This window comes from Eumetopias jubatus, unplaced genomic scaffold, assembly GCF_037043125.1.
Source record: "Eumetopias jubatus isolate StellerSeaLion01/CBP00866 unplaced genomic scaffold, mEumJub1_p1.0 scaffold_12, whole genome shotgun sequence".
NCBI classification, from domain to species: domain Eukaryota; kingdom Metazoa; phylum Chordata; class Mammalia; order Carnivora; family Otariidae; genus Eumetopias; species Eumetopias jubatus.
Genome location: NW_028274818.1, coordinates 2,177,703 through 2,197,475, shown reverse-complemented (window position 1 = coordinate 2,197,475; position 19,773 = coordinate 2,177,703). Strand labels below are relative to the sequence as shown.

At 54.8% G+C, this 19,773-nt stretch overlaps 2 protein-coding genes and 1 pseudogene across 3 annotated transcripts; 1 reads left to right on the top strand and 2 right to left on the bottom strand.

Moving 5' to 3' along the window:
* Positions 1-5,699: 5,699 nt before the first annotated feature.
* LOC114198682 (receptor expression-enhancing protein 4 pseudogene) lies at positions 5,700-6,517 on the bottom strand (annotated as a pseudogene).
* Positions 6,518-9,785: 3,268 nt separating this feature from the next.
* GPATCH4 (G-patch domain containing 4) lies at positions 9,786-16,352 on the top strand. 2 transcript variants are annotated; one of them, XM_028090273.1, is made up of 8 exons: positions 9,786-9,870; positions 12,081-12,218; positions 12,691-12,764; positions 12,867-12,959; positions 13,060-13,146; positions 14,492-14,583; positions 14,830-14,880; positions 15,089-16,352. In XM_028090273.1, the coding sequence occupies exons 2-8, from the start codon at positions 12,140-12,142 to the stop codon at positions 15,924-15,926; spliced, it is 1,314 nt and encodes a 437-aa protein (XP_027946074.1). In that variant the 5' UTR covers positions 9,786-9,870; positions 12,081-12,139; the 3' UTR covers positions 15,927-16,352. The 2 variants fall into 2 exon arrangements, with proteins under 2 accessions (XP_027946074.1, XP_027946073.1); XM_028090272.2 differs by having other exon boundaries at positions 9,791-9,927.
* Positions 16,353-16,581: 229 nt separating this feature from the next.
* NAXE (NAD(P)HX epimerase) lies at positions 16,582-18,840 on the bottom strand. The gene is made up of 6 exons (XM_028090274.2): positions 18,641-18,840; positions 18,442-18,550; positions 18,233-18,343; positions 18,031-18,144; positions 17,200-17,347; positions 16,582-16,836 (listed from the first exon to the last, which is right to left on the bottom strand). The coding sequence occupies exons 1-6, from the start codon at positions 18,838-18,840 to the stop codon at positions 16,634-16,636; spliced, it is 885 nt and encodes a 294-aa protein (XP_027946075.2). The 3' UTR covers positions 16,582-16,633.
* Positions 18,841-19,773: the final 933 nt, after the last annotated feature.

The window sequence follows — 19,773 nt, the reverse complement described above, 5'->3', positions numbered from 1 at the left end:
TCTGGCAGGACCTCCTCTCCTTCTCATGAAGTTCACACACAGCTGCCTCAGCCACCTCCCTGCCTCCCCGAGGCAGAGGTCCCTCGCCTTCTCCTCCTCCCTGCAGGCCCCAGGCCATGCTTCTTTCTGGCCCAGGCTGAGGCGCCCTGTGAGGCTGGATCCCAGCGTCACTGCAGGAGGATGTGGGGGTGAGGTGGGGAAAGTCAGCCTTTAGGGAAGGCACGTTTTCCACTCAGGACCGCTCCCTCTCACTCCTTCTATTTCCGTCTCTGTGCGGAGCATCAGGATTCACCCCCTGCCTCAGATGCCCAGCAGAGCCTCGGCAGGAGACTGTGCCTCATCTGGGGGGCCCTGCCCTGCCTGGAGGTCCTGAACAGAGCTCCATCTCCTGGCCTTCACTCCAACCCCTTTGCTTGGGGCTCCTGAGAAGTGGGCATCACAGTGCCCACTTCAGGACTGTCCAGGACCTCGAAACTGGAGCTGAACATGTCCAGAGGGAGGCATTGGCTGACTGTGTAGGCAGCTTCCTCCTGGCACTGCAAAGTCTCAAAGGAATGGAATGGGGGGGTCACCTTGTCCTCATCTCAAGCAAGCCAACGTGCAGGTTCATCAACCATCTCTATTCTGAGGGCATGGTGGGGGGCAGGGGGCCCTTAGGGCATCTTAGGGCACCCAAGATCATGACCTGAGCCGAAATCAAGAATCTTACACTTAACTGACTGAGCCACCCAGATGCCCCATGTTCTTTTTTAATCCAACTGAGATCATATCATACAAGTTGTTCCCTACTTGCTCTTCTCACCTAATGATATGTGGTGAGCCTCTGTCCCACGAGCACATGACATACAGCTTTGCTCATTCCCTCCTGCGGCTGCATAGCATTCCCGAGTCTGGCTTGCCAGCACCTTAGGTAACCAGATGCCTGTTGTGGGATATTCAGGGTGCCAGAGGTTGGGACAACTAGTTAGACATCTTGGAGGGGTGGGTACAAAAAACGGGTGGCACGGTTGGTTAAGTGTCTGCCTTCGGCTCAGGTCACAATCCCCGGATCCTGAGATAGAGTCTCACATCGGACTCCCTGCTCTGCCAGGAGCGTGCTTCTCCCTCTCCCACTCCCCCTGCTTGTGTTCTGTCTCTCGCTCACTGTCAAATAGATAAATAAATACAAATCTTGAGAGAAAGAAAGAAAGAAAGAAAAGGAAAGAAGGAAGGAAGGAAGGAAGGAAGAGAAAGAAAGAAAGAAAGAGAGAAAGAAAGAGAGAAAGAAAGAAAGAGAAAGAAAGAAAAGAAAGAAAGAAGAAAGAAAGAAAGAAAGAAAGAAAGAAAGAAAGAAAGAAAGAAAGAAAGAAAGAAAGAAAGAAAGAAAGAAAGAAAGAAAGAAAGAAAGAAAGAAAGAAAGAAAGAAAGAAAGAAAGAAAGAAAGAAAGAAAGAAAGAAAGAAAGAAAGAAAGAAAGAAAGAAAAAGAAAAGGAAAAGAACCTTATAACGTGCGCGAAGTTTGGAGCCTTGACTGCAGCGGTGACGTGCAATGCGCCCGAGGCCCAGCAGGGGGCGCGGGGCGGGGCTGAGGGTGTGGCTCAGAGAGGCCAGCGCCGGGCGGCGGGAACCCCGGGCAGCCCTCGCGTGCTCCGCTGGGCTCTAGTTCGGAGGGCGCGGAGTCCCGACCTCTCGAAGCCTCTTTCTCAGGTTCCGGGGCGGCAGGTGCGTGGCGAAGGGCGAGGCCGGGGTCCTGGCTGCTCCTTCGAGCGCGCTCCTCCGCCTCCACTCGCGTCGGTGCAGAGACGGTCCCACCGCGATTCTACTGACGTGTCTGCAAGTACTGCACTTTAAAGATAGAAAAGAAGCAACCCAAATGGATGCGTCTGCTACCCTGAGGACTGTCCTCCTCCAGGGTGACTCTGGAGGTGGCCGGAGAGCTGCAGGGGGACAGCGGGCCCCCTGCCGCCCACCCTCCGCCCGCTCTCCCCGCCCCACGCCCGCGGCCAGCATCCCCACCCCCGGGCTCCAAGCCCCTTCAAGGGGGACACTGAAGCCGGAGAGAGGCGGACACAAGCGCTGGAGGGGCAGAGCCTGGGGCTCAGGCCGCGACCTGGAAGGGAGAGGAGGGGGGCAGCAAGCGCAGGTGGCGACGGAGCCTCAGAGGAACACGCGTGGGGGGGGGCCGAACCCGCACACCAACGTCGCACACCAACCGAACACCACGTCCCCGCATCCGTCCCCGCACCGGTCCCCCGCATCCGTCCCCGCACCCGTCCCCCGCATCTGTCCCCCGCTGTGCGCCACGGGGCCCGCGGCGGGCGTCCCTAGGGGGAATAGGGACAACTACATAGGACGTGGGATCTCGGTGACGGTCATAGGAGGACGTTAGTGAAACCGTAAACCACCACTCTAAATACCGCACCCAAAGGGTTGTAGTATTTTTATTACCGTGAACTCAGTCAACGGAGCGGAAAGGCCAGCGGCGGCCTAGGCGGAGGATCGGGAAGTAGAATCGGTCTCAGAAACAGTCTGAGAGCAGGACCCCTTCTTCTCTACACGGAAAGAAAAGTAGTCTGTTCGGTGACCAGTGCTCCTGACACAGGCTTTTAAAAATCCCGGTTGTAGCAATAGCCAAACTGTGGAAAGAGCCAAGATGTCCATCAACAGATGAATGGATCAAGAAGATGTGGTGTGTATATATATATATACACACACATGTATACACACACACACACACACACACACACACACACACACACACACACAGGAATAGTATGCAGCCATCAAAAGGAAGGAGATCTTGCCATTTGCAACGACGTGGATGGAACTGGAGGGTGTTATGCTGAGTGAAATAAGTCAATCAGAGAAAGACATGTATCATATGACCTCACTGATATGAGGAATTCTTCATCTCAGGAAACAAACTGAGGGTTGCTGGAGTGGTGGGGGGTGGGAGGGACGGGGTGGCTGGGTGATAGACATTGGGGAAGATATGTGCTACAGTGAGCGCTGTGAATTGTGCAAGACTGTTGAATCACAGATCTGTACCTCTGAAACAAATAATGCAATATATGTTACGAAAAAAAAGAAAAAGATAACAGGAGGGGAAGAATGAAGAGGGGGAAATCAGAGGGGAGACGAACCATGAGAGACGATGGACTCTGAGAAACAAACTGAGGGCTCTAGAGGGGAGGGGGGTGGGGGGATGGGTTAGCCTGGTGATGGGTATTAAAGAGGGCACGTTCTGCGTGGAGCACTGGGTGTTATGCACAAACAATGAATCATGGCACACTACATCAAGAACTAATGATGTAATGTATGGTGATTAACATAACAATAAAAATTTAAAGGAAAAAAAAATCCCGGTTGTAGGTGTGACCACAAGCTAGTTTCTGCGCGCTCAGCCTCACGTTTCACCAGCAGAAAAACGGACCTGGCAAGAGGCGGAGGGAGAGGAGCGACGGGGCAGTCCCCGAGCCACAGGCCTTGTTCGCGCTGCCACGCCGCCAGGGATTTAAACCCCGCACGGAAAGTGAACCTGGTACCCGGAGCATTTAATTCTACCCCAGACACCCGGAAAGGAGTTGGAGTTGGTAATCTCAGGGCTGCTCTCACTTCCCCCTGCACTTCTGCTGCAGATATTTCTCCTCTTCTCCACCCCCAGTCCCTCAGCACTAACTCTGAGTTGTACACATTTGGTTAAGCCTCGGACTCTTGGTTTCGGCTGAGGTCATGATCTCAGGGTCCTGGGATCCAGCCCCGCATTGGGCTCCGCGCTCAGTGCGGAGTCTGCTTGAGAGTCTCTCCCTCTCCCTCTGCCCCTCCAGCTCATGTTCTCTCTCTCTCAAATAAATAAATCGATCTTAATTTTTTTTTTTTTGAGGCTCAGGGGAAAGGCACAAAGAGGAGGAAAGGCTTACCTGTAATCCCTTTACCTAGGGTTCACTGCACATAACAGGTTAGTGTTCTTCCCTTGCTCTAGTGTGCCTATGCATTTTTTAAAGATAAAATTCACGTATCATAACACCTTTTAAAGTACAATTCAGTCATTTTTAGGATATTCATGAATTTAACTGCCACCACTATCTAATTCCAGAACAAGTCATCAATCCAAAAAGAAGCCCTGTACCCATACCAGTCACTCCCCATGGCCCCCTCCCAAACTGAACTGTGTCTATGGATTTGCCTATTCTGGACATGGCATATACGTGGCCTTTGTTTCTGGTTCTTTAAATTTGGCATGTTTCCAGGTTTTCTGCATGTTGTGGAGTGTCCCAGTGTGCCCCACTCCTTCTGATGGCCAAGTAATATTCCATTTTGTGGGTCTACTGTGTTTCTTTGATCCATCCCTCAGTTGATAGACATTTGGGTTGTTTCCACTGTTTCAGTATTATAAATAATGCTTCTGTTAACATTCATGTACAAGTTTTGTTTTCAGTTCTCTTTGGGCACATACCCAGGAGTGGGATCCCTGAGTCCTATGGTAATTCTATATTTAACTTTCTCAGGAACTTTCAAACTGTTTTCCAAGACAGCTGCTCCATTTTACATTCCCACCAGCAAGACCTGAGTGTTCCAATTTTTCCACATCCTCTCCAACATGTGCTATTACCCTATAAAAAAAAATTACAGTTATCCTGGTAGGTGTGAAATGCTGTCCCATTGTGGTTTTCATTTGCATTTTCCTGGTGACTAATAAGTTTGGGCATCTTTTCATCAGCTTATGTGCCATTTGTAGATCTTTGGAGAAATGTGTTTTCAAATCTTCTGTCCATTTTTAAATTGTGTTGTCTTTTTATTGTTGACTTGTAAGAGTTCTTTGTGTATTCTGGATATTAGAGCCTTATCAGACATATGATTTGCAAATATTTTCTCCTATTCTGTGATTTTTTGAATTTTTAAAAGATTTTATTTATTTGTTTGTTTGTTTGTCAGGGAGAGAGAGTGAGCACAAGCAGGGGGAGCGGACGCAGGGCTCGATCCCAGGACGCTGGGATCAAGACCTGAGCGGAAGGCAGACGCTTAACCAGCTGAGCCACCCAGGTGTCCCTGTCTTTGAATTTCTTGATAGTGTCCTTTGGAGCACGAAAGTTTTAATTTTAAGAGCTTTAGTTCTTTGACCCATTTTGAGTTAGTTTTTGCATATGATATGAGGGAGGGCTCCAACTTTATTTATTTATTTATTTGTTCGTTTTATTTAATTTTTGCATCTGGCTATCCAGTTGTCCCAGCACCATTTGTTAAAAAGAGTATTCTCAGGGCGCCTTCACTTGTATGTGTTTATTTACCAAAACGTGCATAAACCTGACCTCATTCACCAACACAAAACGTACAACCAGGACACACACCTACACACACACACAAGGCCTTGGAGGAGGCTGTCAAGTACTCTGAAGGACAGGAAGGAATGAACACAGCTGGGTGGACTTTTGGTTTCACTTGCAGAGGTTTGGGAAGGACTCTGGTCCCACACACCCGGGAGGGTAGAAGGATGAGAAAGACAATAAATAGAATCCTGGGCCCAGGCTGCTTTGGTACATTACAGGTATAGCCCTGTGCATGGCCCTGGCAGCACCTGGCCCTTAACGACACCAGGAGCCAGGAGGACAGAGCCTGAGCGGCTGGTGTAGGCAGGTCAGACGTGCGGCCAGAGGCCCCCTCCAAACAGCCCCCAGCGCCCCATAAAGCAAGAGGTAAGATTAGACCAGGCTCTGCAGACCCTAGCTGTTCATGTCTGAAGAAATGGTCTTTTTCCTTGTCCGAACCTTCAGGGAGCGTGAGGAGGTGCCCTCCCGCACTGGTGGCTTCCTCTTGACCACAGGCAGGCTCTGGCTGCGGCCAAGAGGCTTCTCTCGGGGCCGGCTGGGTGGCTGGGGAACTGCCTCTGTGTCTGACCAACACTCATCGTCGGTGTCGCTGTCTAGCTGGCCCCCTGCTCAGTACCCAATGGGTGGCCTGCGGCGAGGTACTTGGTCCTCCAGGTAGAGGGGATCCTGGTGGGGGGGGCAAGGGCATCAGGGATGGAGCGCAGGTCCTGCATGGAGAAGCTTCGCAGCCTTCCGGCCAGTGCACCCTGAGTCTTGATGGCAGCCTGCACAGTGGCTGAAGCAGCAATGTTGAGGCTCCATTTCCCAAAGATGAGCACCGTCTCATAGCTGCGCTCCTTGGCCTGCACGATGCAGGTGTCAATCTCGTTCTCATGACAGGACAAGGATGGGTGGACAAACTTGTGGTGAAGCAGGCTGGCCCCTTTGGTGTAAGGTGATAGCAACCACAGCACAAAGGCCATTTTGATCTCGTAGTAGAAAGGGAACCAGGGAATAAAGATGTCTGTGAAGGTCTCCACAGCCATGAACAGTGCAAAGGCTATCCAGTACATCATCCACCGGACATATTCACGAATGTTCTTGGTCTTCACAGCCTTGTAGGAAGCATAAGCTGGGTACAGCATCCCAAACACCAACACCACCAGGCAACAGATCATCCAGGACACCATCCTGCAGCCTTGGGACGAAGGGGGAACCCCCACAAAAAGATGACCAGGGGGACGCTCACGCGGGGCTGGGAGGGGGTAATCAGTGGAAGTGTGGGAACCAGAGGGGCGCTTGGGCTGCCCCTTGGCAGAGGTGGAGCCCGCCGCCCCCTAACTCCACAGTACGCAGAGCCCGAAGAGTGGGGAGACCCATGGGCTGAGGCGAGGAGGCCGGGGCTTGGAGGAAGCAGCTTGGGAGCTGGTAAGGGCGGCTTTTAGAAGGGCGCCCTGCTTGTGTTCTCTCTCTTACTGTGTCTCTGTCAAATAAATAAATAAAATCTTTAAGAAAAAAAAAAAAGAAAAGAGTATTCTCTCTCCACTGAATTGTCCTGGCATTCTTGTTGCAAATTAATTGCCCGTAAATGTATGGGTTTATTTCTGGACTCTGAATTCTATTCCATTGATCTATAAATCTATCCTATGCCAGAACCACACTCTTGATTACTGTAGCTTTGTAGTTAATTTTGAAATAGTGAAGAATTTGTCCTTCAATTTTGTTCTTTCTTGAGTATATTTTGGCTATTCTGGGCCCCTTGAATTTCCATATGAATTTTAGGATCGGCTTGTCAATTTATGCAAAAAAGCCAGCTGGGATTTTGATGGAGATTGTATGGAATCTGGAGACCAATTTGGACGGTAATGTGACCTAAAACATCAGTAAGTCTTCCCATCCATGAACACAGGCATCTTTCCATTTATTTAGATCTTCCTTAATTTCTTTCAATTTGTAGTTTTCATGTACAAGTCTTACATTTCCTTCATTAAATTCTTAAGTGTTTTATTCCTTCTGATGCTATTACATATGGATTTTTAACACAGATGAGCCCTTACTATATAGGTACCATTTTGTATCTGCTTTTTTCACTTTAATTATATCATAGATACTTCCAAGTTATTCAGTCCTTCTTCAGCAACCTTTTTTAAGGCTACGTATTAGTCCATTGTACAGTTACACTAATTTATTTAGCCTTTCTCCTTTTGTGGGATATTTTGGTTCTTTACAATTTCTCCATTTTTAAATATTACTGTAATTTCTATGCATCTTGCTGTCTGCATATCAGATCGTGTCCATAGTCACGTACGCTTGCTCTGTCCTAATGGCCTCTATTCCCACTCTTGTGAGGAGGCGTGAGAACCATGCAACTTGGAACTCCTTGAGGCCCATTTCTCTTGCAATCCCATGCAATCCCCGGGGCCGGGCCTGCACCCTCAAGGGGGATCCTTCAGAAAGCTCCTCCCGGGGGCCCTGCACTGGGGCCCCAGCACTGTCCTAACCTGGCCGGAGCTCTCAGTGACATAAATCCTTGGTAACTTGTTATATCCCCACAAGATTGTGAGGTCCAACAGGACAAAGGCTGGACATTTTTATACCTCCAGCCCTTGGTCTACAGAAGACCCTTAACAAGTGCCTCTGGATGAGTGAGTCAGGCAGAGCAAGGAGTTCACGACCCTAGGTCACACTAGGAAACTTGAGTCAGAGAACTGTGGCCACTAGGCCTGTGGCGTGGCTGCAAAGTGTGCCACACACAAACTGTTAGCTGGAAAGGGCCCTTGAGGTTGCCTCATTCCGGAGCTTCCAAACCTCTGCCATGACCACAGTATGATACATGGCCTCGGATAGGTAGAGGGGACAGAGAGATGGAAGGGGACATGGTGGAAGCTGAAGCCGGGTCTGTGGAATTCCCTCAGCAGCCCGAAATACCACAGTAAGGCCAAGTTTGTAAAAATGATTGAACTAGCCCAATAGTCTAATTTTACAGACCAGGGAAAGAGTGCTCGTGAGAAGTGACTTGTTCAAGGTCTCACAATCAGTGGCGAATGGGAAAAGGACTCAGATGTGACTCCCATTCACAGAACGTTCCCCTACTGAAATAGCCTCTGAGGAGTACCTTCCAAGCATCCCGTATCGCTGGTGCCTCTAGAATTCCACAAAGCAAGATCCATCGTTTAAACCAGTGTCCCCATGTAGCATATATATATATATATATATATATTTTAAATAATTTATTCTGCCCTCATTTTTTTTAAATTTTTATTTATTTGACAGAGAGAGAGACAGCGAGAGAGGGAACACAAGCAGGGGGAGTGGGAGAGGGAGAAGCAGGCTTCCCGTGGAGCAGGGAGCCCGATGTGGGGCTCGATCCCAGGACCCCGGGATCATGACCTGAGCCAAAGGCAGATAGATGCTCAACGACTGAGCCACCTAGGCGCCCCGCCATGTAGCATATATTAAAAAAGTAAAGTTAGGGACGCCTGGGTGGCTCAGTTGCTTAAGCCTCAGACTCTTGATCTGGGCTCAGGTCATGATCTCAGGGTGGGGAGATGGAGCCCCAGGCTGCCAGCACTGGGCGTGGAGTGTGCTTGAGATTCTCTCTCTCCCTCTGCCCCCCCCCAAAATAAATTAACTAATAAAAGTAAAGTTAATTTTACAGAAAAATTTGATGAAGATGAGTGTGATAAACTGAGCAATGCGACAAAGCTTTACCGGGAAATGCTGGTTTTTCTCTTTGTGGTTCCTGGGGAGGTGCGCGCTTGAGTTACCGTAAATACTGAGATAGGGAGGTGGGCGGGGGGGGGGGGGCGGTCAGGTTTTAGTTCTTGGGTGGTTGGGCGAGGCAGGCCTAGGCACAGTTTGTGTGGATGGGGCATGGGCAACTTCTCTGCAGTTAGCGAAGTTTGCTCAGAGGAGCCTCACACCTACCAGGCAAGCGCAAGGTCCCCAGCCCCGCGCGCGATCCGGGATCCGCATCTAGCTCCGTGCCCCCCGCGCCCTCCAGCCCCACGCAGCGTCTCTACCGCCCCGGCCAGAGCAGGTGCTCCCGGAGTCAGGGCGCGCGTCTTCCGCATCTTCGCATCAACAGTTCCAACGGGGCAGGTGCCCGCACAGTGTTTGGTGAACCTACTGAAACCTCCCAACGACTGTCCCCGCGGCTGAGTATTCATCCCTGCAAACCACCCCCGAGGGGATCCTCCCTCGCCGCCCCTACACCCCGCTCGGGCCGCCGCTGCGCGCTGCCCGGGGCTTCCTTCCCCATCTCTGGGTCCGGGACTGGCGCAGCATCACAGCGAAAGCCGCTCTCGGCGTGCCGAGGGCCGGTCAGCACGAGGCCCTCGGCCGCCCGGGGGCTGCAGGCTGGCCGGAAGTAGAACACCGCCGAAGGCCCGAAAACGGACGCGCGCGGACGAGTTTCCGCTGCAACAGTGCAATCCAGAGAGCCTCCCCCACACCGGGACTCCTGGGCGGCCTGCGCCTCTATGGTATCGGCAGCCTAGAGGGACCGACCCCGAACTTCCGGGGATATGGCGGCGCGCAGGCCGGAGGACGCACGTGTTCGCGCGTAGAGGGCTCGGCGGTGCCGGTAAGCAGCTGCCGCCCCCCGGACGGTGGCAGTCGGAGACCGGGCTCAGGAGTGAAGGTGGGAGCAGCACAGTAGCCTTACCGGGTGGAACTGCGGCAGGAGGGCTGCATTTAGACCTAACGAGGCCAGGGACATAGCGGCTCTTTGGAACCGCTGTCAGAAGAGTGGCCCCGGGCGGCTTTAACATTAGAAAGCTGAGGTTGACCGGAGAGGAAGTGGTTCCAGAAAGCGCGCTCGCAGCCTTCACGAGACTGCGGCGCACAGCCTGGGGCCTCGTTGCTTCTGTCCACAGTTACCATTGTCAGTAGGTTAAAGCACCCGTGTCATAGCGACTGAGCGCATTCTCACTCCTGCATTAGGTGCGTGGGGGTCCTGAATAAAGCCCGACTCCGATTTCCAGGGCGTGTAGTTTCGAATGAGTGCGGTGGTAAACCTTAGGTCAGGAAACACAGAGCTGTAAGAGGCCGAGGGGTAATGAAGAACACCAGTGCTGGGATGCCTGAGAGCCTGGGTCCGCTACTTGCCAGCTATTGGATTTGGGCAAGGAATAAACTTCTCTGCGATTTGTTTGCAAATGTCGGTAATAACACTTCCAAATAGGCTGTCGGGAGGATGAAATAGGATGATCTGTGTAAAGCAATTAGCAGGCTGGCATCGAGTAAATGACTTAGTGTTAGATGTTATTGTTGTTATTAAAATCTGGGGGCTGATAGATCAGAGGTAACTTCCGGGAGGAGGCCGGGTTTTGAGGTGGTCTTAAAGGCCCCAGTGTTTGAATTTTACTTTTCTTACAAATTCAAGAAGCAAGATGGAGCCATTTCTTCACTTAGTGCTTTTCTGTCAGGACTCTCAAGGTATCACGTTTTCAGGGCTCCTGGGTGGCTCAGTCGTTGAGCGTCTGCCTTCGGCTCAGGTCATGGTCCCGGGGTCCTGGGATCGAGCCCCGCATCGGGCTCCCTGCTGGGCCGGAGGCCTGCTTCTCCCTCTCCCACTCCCCCTGCTTGTGTTCCTGCTCTCGCTCTCTCTCTCTCTCTCTCTGTCAAATAAATAAATAAAATCTTAAAAAAAAAAAAAAGGTATCACGTTTTCAGGTAATCATCCCTCACAGTAGAAATGTGAACAGAAATGTAAGTCGTCCTGAATTTGCTACTCTTCACTCTCAGAGCCCGGTATTGTGACCCGATCGGAAGGCAGACACTTAACCGACTGAGCCACCCAGGCGCCTTATAATAAATTATCTTAATCCAAGTTAACTTTAGTGAGCTAAGTCAGCAGTGGTAGTCTTAGTTTTGTGTGTCTTGTGTGATAAGCCAGCTTAACCATTTCAGAGGCAGATTTGTAGGTAAGTTGGATAATGCCATTCTGGGCTCCAAAAGGCGGAGCATCTGCATGACCATAAAGAAATGCAAGTAGTAACTGATAGGGTAGAAAGAGGCCACTTCGGAGGCAGGCAGCCTGGGCTTGTATTTCAGTTCCATCTCTTATTAGCTACGTGACCCAGGCCAGGCTTTCTTTTCTTTGTTTGTAAATTAAAGATAATAGCTGTCCACAGGACGATCAGGATTAAATAAGACAATACAACAGTATGTGTAATCAACCTGTTATGCATGAAATGCTCAGTAAGGGTGCCGTTCCTAAGCTGGACAGTTTCAAAAGGGGTGTTGTTCCAGCAAGGCTGAAGAGCGGCAGTGGGGAAGAGGTGCGGAGCCCCCACACTTGAGAGGATAGAGTGCTGGAGCATGGGTGTAAGACATGGGCTCCATTGAGTGTTCTCATAACGCAGGTTGAAAACCCCTTACCTCTTTGTTTCTACGTGGCATTGGATCTCGGGAGCTGTACCACGTGGTGGTAAAGAGCGGGACTGTACGGACAGGCCGTCTGGTTGTTCTTACACACATTAGCTGTGTGGCCCAGAGCAAGTCGCGTTTCCTCATTTGCTTTCCTGAATGGAACGTTAGGAACTCCTCCCGAGCTGGGAGAATCAAATGAAATAATCATGTGGTGAGCTGTCCGTAAATTTAGGTGTTATTAACAACACCAGTCCTCCTTGACTTTTGGACATGCTGATGATCTCTCGGTGGTCAGACAGGGAGCTCCCCCAAAGACCAACCTCCTTCGTCTCTGCCCCAGGTTCAGAAAAGAATTTTTATGACAGCAGTCAGGATGGAGCTGATGGGTAATTTGGGCACTTTCTCCTTTTCTCTTAAAAGGACGATGACAGTGTCACCTTCTGTGGTGAGGGCTTGCGGATTGGGACTCCTCTCTCACCATGAGCATCACCCCAGAGGTCAAGAGTCGTGGGATGAAGTTTGCTGAGGAGCAGCTGCGAAAGCATGGATGGACGCAAGGTCATCCCGGGGGGGGGGGGCCCTTCCACATCCCCCCAGCTCCCTGCCCACCTAGTGCCCAGGGGAGTAACGTCATGCTGGGCTACCTGTATGTAGCCCATTCAGCTGGAGGAGGAAAAGACAGTTTAAAGGGAAATTTGTGGAAGAAACTGTCTGACTTTTCCAGAAAATGGGCGAGTGGAAGAAATTTGACAGTGGGTCGTGAGAAAGAAGTGTTTGGGAGGACTGGGGGAGGGAGGAAGGGTCATGACTTCTGTCCTGAAAGAATCACGAAGGAGAAGATGGCTCGGGCTGAGACAAAGGCAGGGACACTGCATGGACAGGCACCAGAAGGAGGGGGCTGGAGGGCATCCCCCAGGGACGGTGTAGGCCCAACGCTCGGTGTGCGGTGTGGCAAGGAGTGGCCCGTGCTGGTGCCTCGGAGGGCCTGGGGCAGGCAGGAGAATAAACCGCATCACTCGTTGTCCTCCAGGCAAAGGTCTGGGCCGGAAGGAGAATGGCATCACCCAGGCCCTCAAGGTGACACTGAAGCAGGACACTCACGGGGTAAGACTGGGCAGGCGGAGGGAGGTCAGTGTGGGTGGAGAGGGGGGCCCCAGGGACAGGGCAGGGACAGGCCCTTGGAGTTCATGCTTCTTCCCCTGGCAGGTGGGACATGACCCTGCCAGGGAGTTCACAGACCACTGGTGGAACGAGCTCTTCAACAAGGCTGCGGCCAGCTTGGTTGTGGAAGCTGGGCAGGTATGGGGTGCTGACTGATGGGCGTGTGGACCACGAGGGCCTGGGACGTGTGGGGTGAGGGGCACACCCACGTCACCCACTCACTGATACCCCCCCACAGGATGGAGTACGGCTAAGGCATCTTTCTAAGGAGACCACCGGCCGTAATCATCCCAAGCCCAACATGCTGTATCAGAAGTTTGTGAAGGTATTAGGGGCTGGGGCTGGGAGGGTCCATCCTTCTTCCTTCTCTGGCCTCTCCCAGGGCCTGAACAATTGCTTCATGTGCCTTACCCATTCATACCTATTCTAGGACTGTCCTAACATTGTCAGGTCCTGTGAGCAGCTTCGCTGTCGCTTGCTTAGACTGCCCAGACCCTTGGGCAGAATTAGACGTTCAGGTCCCATGGGTCTGGGGGTGGGGGGTGGGGCACGGGCAGGCGCCGCCAGAGCAGAGCGGGAGGGGAGGTCCGGTGCAAAGGACTTAGAATCCAGAGGAGACCTGACAGATTGCCTGACCCATCCTCTATTTTGCAGTTGTGGCCACAAGCAGGGAAGAGTGGCTTGCAGGCAGGACTAGAATCGCAGTCTTCAGACTCACGCTCTCTAGCGCGACAGCGGAAGGGAGATCACATTCAGTGACCATCTGTTACATGCTAAGGGCGCTCCGTGTTCTGTAGCAAGCTTTTCCCATTTCTCCTCGCCTCTGTGGCCATCGCCGTCTCCTGCTGGATTTCGTTCACAGCCTCCTACTGTCTCACTCCCCGTCTGTCAGTTCACCGCCACAGCTGCCAGAGTGCTAACACATTTCACTGGGGCTCTGGCTCGCCCCTGACCAAGGATGACCATCCCCATATGTCAGACTGGCTCACAGGGCCCTGAGCCTCGTCCTGCACTCACCCCTCTCGGGGCCTCTGCACTTGTAGCCAGACGGGATCGGGTTCTTTTGAAGGTACCACCTTCCTTCACCCGCAGGGTTGCGCGCCCTGCCGCCTGCCCGCAGCATTCTGCTGCCTTTCTCCTTTTACCTGTCCACTTTCGGTGCTCTTCTGGAGCAGAGTTCCTGAAACGTCCCCAAACCCTGAAGTCTGATCGGCACCCCTCTTCCAGCACAGGCGACACTTTATGATTGCCCGTGTTCTGTCACCCTCCCTTGGCCCCATGTGTAGATTCCGTCTGGGCTGACCGGCCTTGTTCCCGTTCTACTCTGTATCCCAACCCATCGGCCCACAGTGGGTTCTCAGTCTTAGATACAAGCACTGCGGTAGGTGTGGGGGAGGGCGGTGAGAGGCACCACGGGACGACCACCAGGGGACACCAGGAGGACCTGATGACCCGGAGCACTTCCCCATCCCTTCTTGGTCTGCCCACTGATGCCCCCCCCCCCCCCCGCCGCCCCCCCCGCCCCACAGCCGCAGTCCACCTCTGGGTCTGCAGGGAGCTGTGTCGGGGGTGGCAAATTTCTGCCTGTGGCTGCCAGTTCCTCAGGGGGCTTTCAGGAGGGAAGAGGGGTTGGCGGTGCTGTTGAGTGGGCTTTGTCTCCCTCCTTCTAGGCGGCCACACTGACTTCAGGTGGGGAGAAGCCAGACAAGGACTGGGAGAGCCACAGTGAAGACGACAGCCGGGGGCGCAAGCCTCCAAAGATGTGAGCCTCACTTTAGGGCTGGGGGTGTGTGGGAGGAGAGGCCTTTGAATCTCAAGAGAAGGGACCAAGTCTCAGGCCTGACTGGGCTTCTTCAGGTGGAACCGTGTGGTACTAATCTTTGCTTCTCCTGCACCTAGAAAGTGCCAGGTCCTGAAAGGAAGCTCAGTGTCGAAGGGATGTTTTAGAGAGCAGGAGAGGTCAGGCCTTTGCACGAGTTGTTTGTGATCTCTGATCTCCCCCCAACAGTCTGACCGATGAGATGCTGCTCCAAGCCTGTGAGGGGCGCACAGCACACAAGTAAGTAGTGGTTAGCTCCCTGGGCTCTCTTTCCTCCCCATCACAAGCTCTTGAGGCTGGTCTGTGCCCCTTCTGTACGCTTCTCCCGCCAGGGGAAGGATTCCCCGCCACACACACACCAGTGTCACCTGCAACTGCAAAGGACTAGGCCTGTTTTCCCCGTACCTTGCTCTGACCTGGGCCCCCCCCCGCCCCCCCCCCGTTTCAGGGCCGCTCGTCTTGGGATCACGATGAAGGCTAAGCTTGCCCGGTTGGAGGCCCAGGAGCAGGCCTTCCTGGCTCGTCTCAAAGGACAGGACCCTGGGACCCCTCAGTTGCAGTCTGAGAGCAAGCTCCCCAAAAAAAAGAAAAAGAAAAGGAAGCAAAGAGAGGAGAGAAAGGCTGCAGCAACCGCCGGTGCAGCAGCCGCTGGGAGTGCAGAAGAGCGGCCAGGAGGTGCGGGCCAGGCCGGTGGGGGCAGCAGGAGGAAGATGAGACAGAAGCCAGAAGCAGCGGTGGCAGATGAGTGGGAGGGAGTGGCTGTCGGGGACGCGGACGGAGAGGCCGCAGGAACGGGTGGATCTGGAGAGCGGGAGAGCAGGGAGCAAGCCGCCCCGCCCCGCGGGAAGACGAAGAAGAGGCAGCAGCGTGCAGAGACGGCGGTCCCGGACGGAGGGGCAGGAGGCCAGGAGGCTGCGGCCAGGGCCGGGACGGGGCAGGGGGAGAGTCGGGCACGCGCCAAGCCCTGCCGCAGACGCAAGAGGTGGCGGCAGCGGGAGGAGGGCGTCTTAAACACAGAAGCAGCAGTGGCGGGGGCTGCTGCAGATGGTGGGGCTGGGGAAGCAGCAAGCAGAGCGCACCGTGAGGGGAAAAGCAAGAAGAAAAGACGGAGGTCCCAGGAAGAGGAGCAGGATGTGAGGGATGAAGGGGATGAGGGCGGCGGGACTAGGGAGGTGGAGAGCGGGTTGCACACCGGCTCGAGCAGCACAGATAAGGGGTGGCAGCAGGCAAGGGCTGGAGTCGGCCCCGACCAGAGAGCAAGAAAGAAGAAACAGAAGACAGCCTGAAGGTCAGGTCAAGGTGGGACTCCACGGACTCCTTTGGAAGAGTTGAAGCCTCAGACCTGAGTCGACAGGGTCTCCTGCACCCTTGCAGTGAGGAGCCCCTCCCGAGGAGGAAGCTGACCTCGGAACTCCAGCTGCGCAGAGGTGGGTGTGGACAGTGTGGACAGAGAGCAAGAGTTCAGGTGCCCGTGGGAGCCAGGCAGTGGCGGGACGCAGACACCCTCTGGAGGGACACGCCACCTGCAAACGCGGCCGGTGTGAGATGGCATCCAGCCCACAGGCCGCCAGCCCCAGCCTTAAACTATTCAACATCAGCTCGGGCTCCCAGCCTGTGTGTAAGTCCTGACTGGCATCTCCACTCCCGGCCTGGGCACATCCCAAATACACACTAGTTTCCTTGGATGCCTCCAAAGAAATTCCTTCAGTTAACCTCCCATAGTCTTGCTGCCCGTTGAGTGGAAGGGGAAGGCTCAGAGAACCTCACTTGAGAGCTTTTTTCCGTGTCTGAAAATGGTTTTCATTTGCCCAAATGTCACAGGCGCCCCCCCCTTGCCCGTTCTGTTCTCCCGGAGAGGTAGCGCTGTGTCTGCTGTGTTGCTCCCTGGCTCCTGCCACCCCTTAACCTTTATTGCCAGGAAAGCTCCCAGGACTCCGTAGCTCGGGAGAGGGGCACTAAGTCTTTATTGGGAGGAAAGCACACCCCTCTTCCCTCACTGCAGACGGTAGACACACTCAGTGTCGGGGTAGGGCGGCAGATTCAGCTGGTACTTCTGTTCCAGAGCAGGTGGCACAAAACGACCTCCTAGGTAGTGGTAGCGACCGGTGAACTGGGTGGCAGACTTTTTGGGTGCTGTCAGAGAGATGAGCAAGTCTGGCTGGATCCCTCCAGAGTTCCCCTTCTCCACATCCCATCCTGGAAAGAGGGTGGTTTTCAGGAGGAGAGGAAGAAGTCTACTTCTCTTCCATACCCTGCTCTACCCTAGTCCTGAAGGAATGGGAGGCCCTCTGTGTCCCCTCCCGAGGAACTTGCATCCTCGAAGCTCCACGTACTCCTGGGCTTTGGTCTCTTGGATCCAACATATAACGGCAGTCCTGAACTCTGCTCCCTGGCCCTTTTGTGGAATCCATAAAGCTGTGTTCTGCCCCTCTAGACTCAACTTACTTTAAGCTTGGTCTGAGCCTTGGGTCGACAACAAGGACTCCTAGGTACCTGTTTCAAGACAGGGCAGGGTCCCAGCCCCAACCCCCCCACCCCCAACTTCCCTGGACCCAACACCTGAGGGAATGTCGATGCTTGCAATGGGCACCGTGAGCCCATTCAGGACACCCAGGATGCCACGGAACGGCTCCCGAACATCGCCTTTGAAGCTGAAGCCAAAGATGGCATCCACGACCAGCTCGTACAATTCGTCGATCAGCATGGGCTGTGATGGGGCAGAAGGAGGGGAAAGCATGTCAGAGCCAGCAGCTGCACAGACGTCCCTTAATAAGAGACAACGATCCTTTGCACACGCCACTCGCAGAGGCACAAATATCATTTCATCTCATTCAGATGAAATGTCTAGGCATTCTGGGGCCGAGGCTTCAATGCAGGTTGGTCACTGATGTAGGGCAAGCTGAGTCCAGACACGCTCTCTGTTCCGAGTGCCTGCCTGCCACTGGGGAGGTACAGTGTGGGGCTCCTGCCTAAGGCTGGAAGTTAGGACAAGCCACTTGCCTTCTCTGCACCATCACAGTCTATGTGTAGAATGTGTTAAACTTCAAAGCAAAGTTCTCATTTCCCACCCTTAAATCCCTGTCCCTGCAGAAAGGGTTTAGGATGAGGCAGTCATTTCAGCCCCTGAGAGGAGTGGCTATAGCGTGTGTACTGCCTACAGGAACAGGTCCTGACCTCAGGGAGAAAGGAGTGACTGTGGAAGTGCAGGGGGCAGGGGCTCCCCCCTACTCATACAGCACAGTTCAGGCACTCCCCCCCCCCCCCACTGTTAAAGAGTCCACCCTCCAGAGAGGAAGATCAGCAAGTGAGCTCGGCCTGAGGACACGAGGAAGAGCAGGACACAGGCGGTGGCTGGGGGAGGAGGAGGGCACCCCCACTGGAGCCACCTACCTCTGGGGGCATTTCACCAAGGAAAGGGATGTCCATTTTCTGACACTGGGTCACCAGGGCGGTGAAGAGTGGCTTGTTCGGCCTTTTGGGATAATAAATGGTTGGCTGGTAGCCCTAGAGGAAAGGAGAGTGGTCGTCCAAGCCCGGATCCCGGAAGCCCCGCCGCCCCCGCCCCCGCCCCCGCCCCCGCCCCCATACTCACGAAGAGTTTGAGGTGCCGCGCACAGACCAGGCCGTCTCCTCCGTTATTCCCGGGCCCGCAGATGACCAGGACCGCGGGGGGGTTCCGGGACATGGACGTGGGGGGGTAGGCCTGGAGGCGGGGCCGGAGGGCAGTCAGAGGGGCTCTGGGCGGCCCCGGGCCACCCTGGCCCGCTGTCCCCGCCACTCGTCTGTGCCCGGGCCACTGACCTTAGCAACGGCTGTGGCGCAGCTCAGCCCAGCCAGCTCCATGAGCTGATCCACGCTGAACTGGTACTCGTTAAACAGCTCCTCGTCCACGGCCTGGGCCTCCTCCTGGCTGCGGACACCCACAGCCTCAGTCCCGGCGCCCTGCGCGCGGCGCGTCCCAGCTCCCGCCCCCGAGCGAGCCCGTCCAGGCCTCGCCTACCTCAGGTACTTCACTGCCGGGCTCGCCATGCCCGCCGGCTCCCCGGGGCCGCCCGAGTGCGGCCGCCGCGTCCCCCACCACGCGGGCCCCGCGCGGCAGGAGCCGGTCTGGCCCGGGACGCGCCGCAGCTGCGAGCCCGCGGCCAGCAACCCGAAACCCAGCAGCGCCCGCAGCGCGGACATGGAGCTCGCCCGGCGCATGTGCGGCGCCCGCTCCGCCCCCTGAAGGCGGGGTCGCGGCCTCGCCCCGCCCATTCGCGAGAGCGCGGGCGCCGGGCCGCGCATTCCGGGGGGGCGGGGGGGGGCCCTCGCTGCCGGTCACGTGGGTGGTAGTAGTTCCTCGGGCGCGATTGACCCCTTCGCGGGCCTGATGGCGGGGCGGGCAGCCCGGGTTCCTGCCCTGGCACTTCGCGGCTGAATGGACGGGGGCACCCCTGGTCTCGGCGTCCTGCGAGCACGCGATTCACGGGTGCCCGCGCTTGCAGAGCCGGCCCAGCGCCCGCGAGCAACGCGCGGGAGCGGAGCTCGCGTCTCGTTTACGCTGCCGGCGGTTCCGCGCTCAGGCTGGGGCGCTCCCGGTGCAGGGTCCAATACTGGAGGGACGAGCGGGAGCGGGGCGGGGAGAGGAGGGGTGGCTTTATTCAGGAAGCGGGCGACCTGGGAACAGGGTGGACGAACACCTCAAAGCCCATCTTCTTCTTCTTTTTTTTTAAGATTTTATTTATTTTTTGACAGAGACAGCGAGAGAGGGAACACAAGCAGGGGGAGTGGGAGAGGGAGAAGCAGGCTTCCCTGCTGAGCAAGGAGCCTGATGTGGGGCTCGATCCCAGGACCCTGGGATCATGACCTGAGCCGAAAGCAGACGCTAAACGGCTGAGCCCCCCAGGCGTCCCCCAAAGCCCATCTTCGATCCGGGCGAGGCCTGAGGGTTTTGAAGGGGAGGGCGCCAGAAATGTGGGGGCTCGGTGCGGGAGAAGCTGGTGCCCAGGCGGTTAATCGTTGGTGCACATGACCCTGAGCAGGCTTAGTGTTCCGGAGAGTCTGGTCCTTCGCTCCTCGAGGAAAGGTGTTCTGCTACAGACTAAGGGACTCAGGTCAGCAAGCAAGGAGCGCAGAAGCTTGAAATAAGTTAAC

Coding starts and splice junctions, on each gene's coding strand:
- GPATCH4 (XM_028090273.1), top strand. CDS start 12,140: ATGAGCATCACCCCAGAGGTCAAGAGTCGTGGGATGAAGTTTGCTGAG. Junction 14,584..14,829: donor GGGCGCAAGCCTCCAAAGAT/GTGAGCCTCACT, acceptor TCCCCCCAACAG/TCTGACCGATGAGATGCTGC. Junction 14,881..15,088: donor GAGGGGCGCACAGCACACAA/GTAAGTAGTGGT, acceptor CCCCCGTTTCAG/GGCCGCTCGTCTTGGGATCA.
- NAXE (XM_028090274.2), bottom strand. CDS start 18,840: ATGCGCCGGGCGAGCTCCATGTCCGCGCTGCGGGCGCTGCTGGGTTTC. Junction 18,344..18,441: donor GCGCCACAGCCGTTGCTAAG/GTCAGTGGCCCG, acceptor CCCCGCCTCCAG/GCCTACCCCCCCACGTCCAT. Junction 16,837..17,199: donor AAGCATCGACATTCCCTCAG/GTGTTGGGTCCA, acceptor CCCTCTTTCCAG/GATGGGATGTGGAGAAGGGG.